Below are 10,460 nucleotides of genomic sequence, written 5' to 3' on the forward strand. Positions count from 1 at the left end.
ACATAGACTGGCGTCTACGTATCGTAGAAAGGTTGACAATTTAACACCTAGCGCCACATAGTATTCGCGGCAGGAACTAAAAAAGGTGCACTTCACTGCCATCTATCAATGGTTTATAATACTTTAAATGGGCAGTTATTTTTAATTGATTTGGTTGTAAAATTTATTTTTATCGTATATTTTCGTCCCACCTACTGGCTTTCAAATTCTAAAAACGTTTTAAGTGATGAAAAGGCGGGGACGAACAAGTATTCGTAAATAGCGATAGCTTATATAGTCTTTGGTTTTTACCGAGTTCTTTGGTTTCCCCTTCCATAAAAACTAGTTAATGTAGGGAACTGTTGGCTTGCCACCCCCCTAATACGCCTTGTAACCCGGCCACCTGAATTAATGACTTTAAAAGTCGCTTGATGACTTTGGCCTAAGGTGGTGCCAAGGGTATTAGCCTAGCTGATTATTATTAACATAGAATTGATTGCTTAAAGGTCACCCTTATGTTAAGAACCAAACCTAAAGATAACCCATAATATTACAAAACCCCTAAAAGAAAACACCAATAATACGAAACGTTTCGTATCTAATTTGATATTAAAGGGAATATAACCTCAGGCGCTTGGTATGGAACACCAACGTTTGCAGCTCTGGTCGCTCTTGCTTTTGGCTTTAAAAATGTTTGGCGCCACTGTACATGAAATTTGAAAAATTGAAGGGGTCTTCCATAAAGATTTATTTGCAGGTTATATTCCCTTTAAGATACTAATCTTATTACTCGCCCCCTTCACGATTTGAGTGTATATCTTAATCTTTGAAATAGTGTTGCTAGTTTAGTGTATATTTTAGTGTTTTATATTTAATGTTTTTATGTCATAAAATTTTGATTGAGAATCCTATTCATTCTCAACCAACCCTCTTCCTTTCTCCCTTATTGCCAAACGAATCTCGCGCCAGATCACCGAGCGGTAATGGTTGCTTTGACTAAGGTTATGCGTAGTCGAATAAAAGTATTTGAGACGCTTTTGATTAAATTGTATTTGGTAGCTTGTAGCTTACTTCCCGGTTACCCTTAAGTAAACTGATCGGTAACCAGCCTAGTGAAGTTCGCTAACGGTTTTCTAATTAATCTAATCATTACGAGTATGGGAATAGATAACGAAGAATTTCGATAAAGATATTAAAAGACATTTAATACACTGATAAAATTAGCGAATAAGTAGATTAGTCCATTAAGAAAAGGGAAAATAAAGCTAAACCCTAAACAAATTTGATGAAATTTATAAACTTACTAATAGCTAGTACCGATAGGTCTTCGAGCAAACAAAAACCCGAAACTCGGACCAAATAGATCTTCGAGTGAATAATTAAATTAAATTAAATAGCCAGAAATTCCAACGGTAGACCGGTTTCCTAATATTTGGGACTCGTCAGTACCTTGGACTAATTAACATAGGGACGTTTCGGTGCTACTGAAATTCCCAGCAAAGCGCGCGACCCGGTTAGCCTCATTCCTCTATCGGGAAAAATATGCTTAACAGTTACTGCGTAAGTGCGAAAGTGTCACACGGAGTGGCCATGCTAAAAACTTCAAATCTTGAACGTAAGCTACGCCACCTCGTAGCTATTAAAGATATTATTTCTTATTAGGCCGACCGCTTAAAAATTGACAGGCGAATGCCAACAGAGGACGCTACCTAACAGGGTCGCTCCGTGTGACGCCTTCGCGCTTGCGCAGAGTAAGTAACGCATTTTTTTCGCCAGTAGAGAGATGACCCTAAGTGTGGTTTACGTTTTAGGGAAGCCGAAACGTCCCTGTGTTAATTAGTCCAAGTCAGTACCGTGCGGGAAATCTGGCTCGCGACTATTACACCGAATAGAGAAACTCAGCCTAAATATTAAAAATTTAAAAACGAGTTGCATAGCAACGGATAGGGGGTGGAGATTAGTATATACGCTAATTTTATCATCCTTTACAATGCAGTCCATAGGTGGTTCCATTAATACACTGGCAATTAGAATGTAACATACAAAATACTCAAATGTGAGTTTAAAAGGTAGGCCTGAAGAGTGTAAGCTAAGTTACGGTTTAATATTACTGCCTAGCACTATTAATTAAAACCCTACGGTTACGTAACCCCAACTTATTACTCAGAGCTCTGGTTCGCTAAAGTCGAATAAACTGAACTTACGTCTTATTAGGCGACTATGAGCTGATACAGCGGTATAAAGATTAATTAATAATAATAATAATAATCAGCTAGGCTATATACCCAAGGCACCACCATAGGCATAAGTCATCAAGCGACTTTTAAAGCCATTAATTCAGGTGGCCGGGTTACAATGCGTAGGAGGGTGGTGTCAAGCATGCACGATTTAAGAACCTTGGATGGCAAGCCCTTCATGCCACAGCTCCCTACACTTAAAGAATTGGGAAAGTCTAAGTGACGACAACTAGGCTGGCGACGATTTCCATTGAAGTAAACAAAATCGCCTAGACCCAAATCTAACTACACTATCATTTTAATCATGTATATGAATGTATTAATTATTTCGTCACAAGCTGTTAAATATTTTCAGGGTTTGGTTTTATCCAACGCAAAACCCAAAAGAACCTTCAAAATTTCTTTTAGTTAGTTACGTATTTAGGTGACTGAGAACCAAGGATTTTATCTTCCAACTGTCTATTCTATAACCGGAAATATCGCGCAAATTTAAGGCTTTGATTATATTGCCCGGATTAAATGGTAAAAGTGCAACGAAATAATATTATTGCCTTCTTTGGCGAACTTGTTAAATTTGTATTCATTTTATCTCATAGGAACATTTATTGCAATATGGTAAAATGTTTTTTGAACTAAGCTTAATAAAGATTGAGTCTAGTAGAAGAGCTCGCATCGCTCTTAAATTTAAAATATTTTGACATAAAATCGAAGATAGAATAAATGCTATTTCGAAAAACTGAATTGACATTTAAGTCATGGAACCAAATGGCGTTATTTCAGGAGTAAGCTCAAATAAGAAGCTTCCACTGAAAACTTTGCTCGTCCCAAAAGCTGAAATAAATTGCAATTAAACCTAAATTTTAATTCATAGGTTTTAAGAAGGTCTTTGAAAACAAGATTTTTTAAAATGTTTGAAAGATTTTAATGCGCGATATAAGGAATAACATTTGTACAAAATATTCAAAAAATGAGATGAATTTAAAAACAAGTGTAATAAATAAGTCCCAAGACCTTTCTCAGTTCTGGGATGAGGAATTAATCGAGGACGATATCGAACATAAGCCCTCTTCCCAACTCCACCAGCTGCAGACTGGACAGCAGGCACTCCTTGAACGATGATCGACATCTTTGCACATCTCGGTGCTCCTCAGCCATCAAAGCCAACCTTTTGTAGTAATTACTGGCTAAGTCTTTCGTTGGAAACGTGGACTCCCTGAAAGAGACGAAGAACCGCAGTCGAAAAGGTGGTCAAATGGAAAGTAAATGGCGTACCTGAAGTATCTCGCCGTGTTATTTCCAAAGACACCGTAGCTTGGAGGATCAGCGGACATCTCGCATATCATTAGAGATATGCAGTTTTGGTCGTCGTGGTTGTCCTTGACGTGTTGAAAGTAGCCTTCCATGCCCCCATGAATACGACTAACTATGGCGTTCTGTAATTTCTCGATATCGGCTTCCGTCTTGTTGGTCAAGGTCGAGTTTTGAACCGTCTTATTTGTCACACTCTGCAAACCCAGAACTTGTTCCTTGAACATATGATGCTTCACGTCATCATCGGTCGCTGGGGTGGCAGAGATCTCAGTTTCGTGGACTTCTGGTTGACCATAAACAGGTTGAGGTAGATTTCCATCGTAAGGGTGGATTGTTTGCGGAGCTGTCGTGGCTGTGTAAACCGGAGTCAGTGGCTGATAGAGAGCCCTCCTAGGCGTTGAAGCTCCCCACGCTGGGGGTAGGTCCACTTTATCGAACGCTTCCGTTACTGCAAGCTCATCAACTGCAACCAAAACATCATTTGATTCCTTTGGTGCTCTATTGACGGACATGGCTGCAATCTTCTCAAACCGGTTAACAATAGTGTCCAATATTTGTTTGTTGGAAGGCTCCACCGCCACAGTTTCTACCGTCTCCGCTGGTCGAAGGTGTAGAGTCAACATGTTCGGTGGTCGATATTCGTCACCCTGATTGGCTGCCATCTTCAATTTATCTCCAAACGCATCACTGGACACGGGCGCGGGCTTAGTATCCTCGGACGTATCTGGAATGTAGTTGGTACCGTTGGGTATCATTTCTTCGTAGCCAAGTGGAACGGTGTAGCTTCCAAGACCCGTGAAGACTGTCAAGACGCGGTTCGTCAGTAGAGGTTTGAGATCGGACAAGTCTATGTACGCGACTCTGGGTTCGGTTTTCTTCGAGTTACTGGTGGCGGTCGATATAGTATCCGCTGATGTAGCGGGTAGATTCAGGATGAGATTTCCACCATCGTAGACATGCTGACCTTCCTTCAAGTGTCCGAAACGTTCCAGCAACATTTGGTCCAACTGCGCGTTGCTTTCGGTGAGTCCATCTTCTCCTCTGTTCTTCTGGGATTCCTTAATCATGGGTTCCAATAGGTTCTCCAGACTAGCCGCCTTCAACTCGGTAACGAAATTAGGAGAAAGGATTTGGTTCAAATCTACAGTTTTCCCATCGTCTTGTTCCGGAACTACATCAGGCTTTGGATATTGCGTTCCCACTGTGGCGTTGTACTCCGCTAGTTTTTGTTGATCGAAAGCAACTCTGTCAGGCAAACGTTCGGATAGTAAATACGCTAAGTTCGCTTTTTGAACACCTGGAAGGAAGAAAAATTACTAAGAGTTTGGTTTTTTTAATAAGTGCCTATAATGGGCGTACCTTGTTTATCAGTGAGGAACGAAGTTCCCACTTGTTGTTTAGTGAAGGTATCGACTGACGGACCAGGGATGTACTTGTCAGCGGCTTTGAAGAACTGGGCGTCGGTTAAGACTCTTTGATCCGGAAACGGATCTACGAAAGCTCGAACCACCGCACCTTTGTCCAAGGGCTTCCGAATGAAATTTTCACGAATCCATTTGATGGGGTTCATCAAGTGCTTTAAGACCACGCACGCTGACGGATTAAGTACCAAAAGGATGAGGAACGCAACCCTGAAGAGCTGTTGTTTTGACATTTTCGCCTGTATCGAACGCAAAATATATTATTAAAGAACAACGGATGAAGGTCGATATTTACCATTACTCGTCGATAATTAGTAGATTAGTTACCACACTAAATGACAGGAATTCGTTTAATGATGTTAGAAACGAACTATGATTCGTTATTTATAGTACAAGATTATGTTTTCATATTTGTTTTTTAGGCTTCTTTCGTTAGGGAGTATAATAGTTTTAGGATTTTTTTTTATTTTATCGTTGAAGAAGATTTTTTACGCATAGTTCCCAGGGATTTGTGTGAATTAATTTCACCAGAAGTATATGATATAAATATTACGAGAGAAATATCCATCTACGGCTAGGCTATTAAAACGAAACATCTACCTTCGCCGGTTCGAGGTACGTTTCAACGGATGTTAATAAATAAAACATTAAAAAAAACAACGATATTTATTGTGCAAAATAATTTTTTTTTTATAAAATTGGAGACCGACTATAGTTTTGGCTTATTTAGGCCATCAATAATAATTTTATAAAAAAGAATGTATTGATTTATATTTCGGGAGCATGACTAAAGGCCTTTTCACACGAGCCAACTTTTTAACCCAACTAGATGAGTCAACTTGAGTTGAGTCAACTAGTTGGTTCGTGTGAATAAAAGTTCGATGATTTGAATTGGGTGTAGTATAATTTTCTTTTGCGAATTGCGATTGTACGTGATGGCAGGGTTTCCACCAAATGTTCACGGTATACGTCTTTAAATAAATTTGCGATCCCGAGTCCACCGGCGTAACAGGCGGGTGTTGTACCACAGAACCACCGATACATGTTACGCTTCACTGAAAATTATAGAAACTCAGCTTAAGCGGAAGAGTATATTAATAGTTTTTAAAGTCTTACGTATGAAATTATAAAGGTCAAATCTTGTTTTAGCGTAGTCAGCAGAGATAAGGGGGTTAAAGGCCTAGGTTTTCTTCTGCCTGTCCCCCTTTAAATTAGGCCAACATGTTCCGCGGTTGGCCTACCACCAGGGTATTTGTACTCCACTAAGTTAATTTAAAGGGGGACAGGCAGAAAAAAACCTAGGCCTTTAAAGGGTAGGACCCGTGGGTGGTCCACTTACGAGGAGTGTACCCGAGGTGTAAATCACCGATTTTGATGAAACTCGGTGGGTATGTAGACCTTGGGGTAACATTAATTTTCACCAAGGGAAAGGTTACGCTGGGCTTTCGTTTTGCTATGGCAACCGAAAATGTTTTTGACAACTTCAAATGAAAAAATCTACATTTAAAAAAGCATGGGATTTTCTCGGTTTCACTGTACCCTGTGAAAATTTTTTGAAAACTCAAAAAAAATAAAAAAATTTAAATTTCAACTAAAATGCTAAATTTGAACAATTTTGGGTTAAATTCATCAAGTTTGGGTAAACTTAAACCAAATTTGGGTAAAATTGAGAAAAGTTCATTGAATTTGATAAATAAAGGAATATTTGCAAATTTTACCTAAATAGGGTATTGTCAAATAATTTTTTTTTTTTGAAATCGACAAAAATTGGGTAAAAAGACCAAAATTGGGTAAAATGACCTAAAATGTTTAAAATTGGATAAAATCGGGTTTAACCAACTAATATCGTCTAAAATGGGGTAAAATGATAAAATTTGGGTAAAATGGTAAAATAATCAAAATTCGTTCAAATGACAAAAATTTAGTAAAATTGTGTTAAAACAACTAATATCGGCTACAATTGGGTAAAATTATAAATTTTTGGGTAAAAAACTAAATTTGGGTATAATGACCTAAAATGTTTAAAATTGGATTAAATCGTGTTAAACAACTAATATCGTCTAAAATGGGGTAAAATTAAAAACATTTGGGGGTAATTTGAGAAAATTGAGTAAAACAGCCAAAAATGAATAAAATTGAATAAAATTGTGTTAATCGGATAAAATTGGGTAAAATGATAAAATTTGGGTAAAATAATCAGAATTCGCCCAAATGACATAATCATTTTCGGGACTATTCAGGCGTCTCCCGTGTCCAGTAGTTGATACACCCAAGGGCAAATTCTTCCGAGGAGAGGTATATTTTGGCAATCTTGCCAACTTGTTATAGTTTTGGTTTTCGCTTCAACTTTTTGTTTAAGACCTATAATATCAATGGGTTGGTTTTTGTCTATAAAATGTATATTTTTCGTTTCGTGGGGGTTCTAATAATTAAAAAAAAATTATATTTCTCATTTTGTTGCTTTGTTAATTTATTAACGTTTTGAGTCTAAAGTTGGTTTTTGTTCTATTGATATCGAAAATTTGTTTAAGGCAATAACAATTGTAATATTTATTATAATTAAAATAAAAAATATTCTACTGGTTGGGATAGAACGGGGATTGGGTTTTTCTGGAGGACGCTTTGAATATGGCGAAATATCGTTGAGTGCCGTGTCCAATAGTGAATACGCCCAAGGGCAAATTCTTCCGAGCTTGCCAACTTTTTAGCGTTCCTCCCAAGTCCCAATACACTTTTTTTCGCGGTATTTTCCTGGGCGCGTCCATGTTTGTTTTTCCCCCTTTCAGCCCCATCCTCCATTACGGATACCCAAAGAGTGGATGCTAGACTCCCCGCTGAGGGCAGAGGCAATGGCCGACGAGAGGGAGGTAAGTAAGAGGCGTAAAATAAAGGCGCGAAAAAGAGTGTATAGTAAGCTTCTTCCCACTAAAATTAACTCAAAACAGCCTTCGTGGATGAAGTTTACGTTGTATATTTAATTTGAAAATGTGTTTAGAAAATCCGCCAAGAGCCTGCGAGGGTTCGTGTTTCAAGCAACTAACAATTGCAATATAGGACATGGCTGCCAGAATTTGAAGGTTGAGATAGAGAGATACATACAAATAAATTAAATATACTTCTAATTTCACGTATAGCGGTAGTACACCTAACTCTTCATTCTAGAATTGTACGTTCTTTTACATTTTAGTTTAGGCCTTGTATATTTTGAGCTACGTTTAAAGTTTTAATTTCAAAGAAACTTTTTAGTGCTTAATTGTACCCTAACTTCTTTTTTCCCGCAATCAGAACGTTTAGGGAGAAACAGGGTGATTGAGAAAACGTGTCCTTAATACTGAGATGGATAATCATTGGTCTATCGAAATAAATTTGTAAGTACTTAATATCTCGAGGGGCTTTGTGGCTGTTCACCAACTTTTTCCAGAGTTGGCAAACTTTGCTTTAGTTGGTGAAAGCGAAATCTTAGCAGCACCCCCCTTGAGGCTCAACTCCGAAAGCATCCCCGAACTGATATTCAGAACTATTAAGGGATCAAAGTTTTCGGCACAGGGCCCCCTAGTGTCTAATATGCTCAAGGCATTATATACTCCTACCAAGGACGATAATATGCTACTCAGTTAGGTTGCGACTTCAAGTATTAGCTGGAAGAAAGTGTCAGTGTCGAAAAATGTTAATGTCGGAAAATTAGCATTAAAACCATAGGAAGTGTTATACTTATGTTATTATGTTACTGATGGTACATAATATAGACTCTATTGGTGTCCTCGGAATGTTGTGTTGGTTGTAATTATTTCTTCTTGGAGAGCATGGGAGGTTACTTTTGGCGCTTTTACTTCTGGAGAGCCGGTTGATTGAGAAATCCTTGTAATGGATTTTTCTGCGTGAAGTTAAGAAACTATTTGGTGGCTTATATTAAGCTCGTTAATTATCTTAAAGTACGGAATACACAGATTAAATGAAAAAGCGTTGCGATTGATTATTCTCTGTAGTAAAATAACTATTAGCTAGTGCTCTTTTCAATAAATATTCATTTATCGTTGGTTCTATTCTACTGATAATTATATACTGTATACTGATTAAATTCCAGATGAGTTCGTGCTTCTACAGTGTTCTGTCATTAAGACTGTTAAATACTATTCTTCGTGCACATTAATTCGAAATGTCAAACGCATCACAAGGACCTTTAGGAAAATTGGAATATAAGCAACGTATATAGGTAAAATAATGTTGGGCCTTTTGGCGCCCCTCCAGAAGACCTCTAGAGCTGGGCCCGGTTCAACATGTCCCCTCTGCCCCCTTATCGGTACACCTCTGCATTAATTTGCAAGCTGGAATCTGTTAACACGATAAATAGTTTATTTGATGTACCACATCGCGGCCCAAAATGATCAGCGAGTATATAGATCTCTTAAGAGAGAAGTATTAATCTTCCTAACCAGCTAATATTAATCGTTTGAAACGTGACCCTTCTAGAATGTTTAAATCTGATTTAATCATGATTAAATGTTGAAATCGGATTAAAAGGATTAAATCCTGATTGAAATGATTAAATCGGATTAAAAGGATTAAATCCTGATTGAAATGATTAAATCGGATTAAAAGGATTAAATCCTGATTGAAATGATTAAATCGGATTAAAAGGATTAAATCCTGATTGAAATGATTAAATCGGATTAAAAGGATTAAATCCTGATTGAAATGATTAAATCGGATTAAAAGGATTAAATCCTGATTGAAATGATTAAATCGGATTAAAAGGATTAAATCCTGATTGAAATGATTAAATCGGATTAAAAGGATTAAATCCTGATTGAAATGATTAAATCGGATTAAAAGGATTAAATCCTGATTGAAATGATTAAATCGGATTAAAAGGATTAAATCCTGATTGAAATGATTATATCGTGATTAGTATGAATATATCGCGATTAGAAATTAGAACGAGAATCAGAATGATTATAATTGTGCGTAATTAGAACCAGCGACGTGTTAGCGTCTGAAACTGACAAACATATTTCTTTTTAATTGAAGTAAACTAAAAACATCCCTAACATGATGTTGCGTTCCAATTCTTAAACAAAACAACACTCTCGCGTACTCTGTAATTAAAATTATACCTATATTAGGATTTTTACAATAGACGACTGAAAACATATTTTTATTAAATTATATATTTTTCATATTTAACGTAATTTTATAAATGTATTCGCCACTATTCGGTTAAGAAAAATGGAAAGCCTTTAAATGTTTTTAAAACAGTGACCTTGCCGTCCAATTTACAGATTTAAACCGCTAATAATTTTACAACATCTACTGTTGAACTCACGAATTAGTACTCATGATATGTAAATCCTATGTTGGTTCTCGTGGAAATCAATCATGAACAATTTATGCATTCCAATGGTACTGTTGGATGATATTTATATCGGCATGAATAATTCCTATTAACTACCACCCGGCAGGCCCGTACACGGGGGGGGGGGGGGGCGCCAGGGGATGCTCAGCGCCCCCAAAT

The 10,460-nt window shown here is 37.4% G+C and overlaps 1 protein-coding gene across 1 annotated transcript; it reads right to left on the reverse strand.

The window, feature by feature from the left end:
• Nucleotides 1–3,114: 3,114 nt before the first annotated feature.
• On the reverse strand, nt 3,115–5,306 carry LOC149921927 (uncharacterized). Its single transcript, XM_090163639.1, has 4 exons — nt 5,244–5,306; nt 4,887–5,187; nt 3,489–4,824; nt 3,115–3,429 (listed from the first exon to the last, which is right to left on the reverse strand). Exons 1-4 carry the CDS (start codon nt 5,244–5,246, stop codon nt 3,252–3,254), a joined length of 1,818 nt encoding a protein of 605 aa, XP_090019765.1. The 5' UTR covers nt 5,247–5,306; the 3' UTR covers nt 3,115–3,251.
• Between the last annotated feature and the right edge of the window lie 5,154 nt (nt 5,307–10,460).

Source organism: Leiobunum rupestre, chromosome 11 (genome assembly GCF_980474605.1).
Source record: "Leiobunum rupestre chromosome 11, qqLeiRupe1.1.hap1, whole genome shotgun sequence".
Classification (NCBI taxonomy): Eukaryota; Metazoa; Arthropoda; class Arachnida; order Opiliones; family Sclerosomatidae; genus Leiobunum; species Leiobunum rupestre.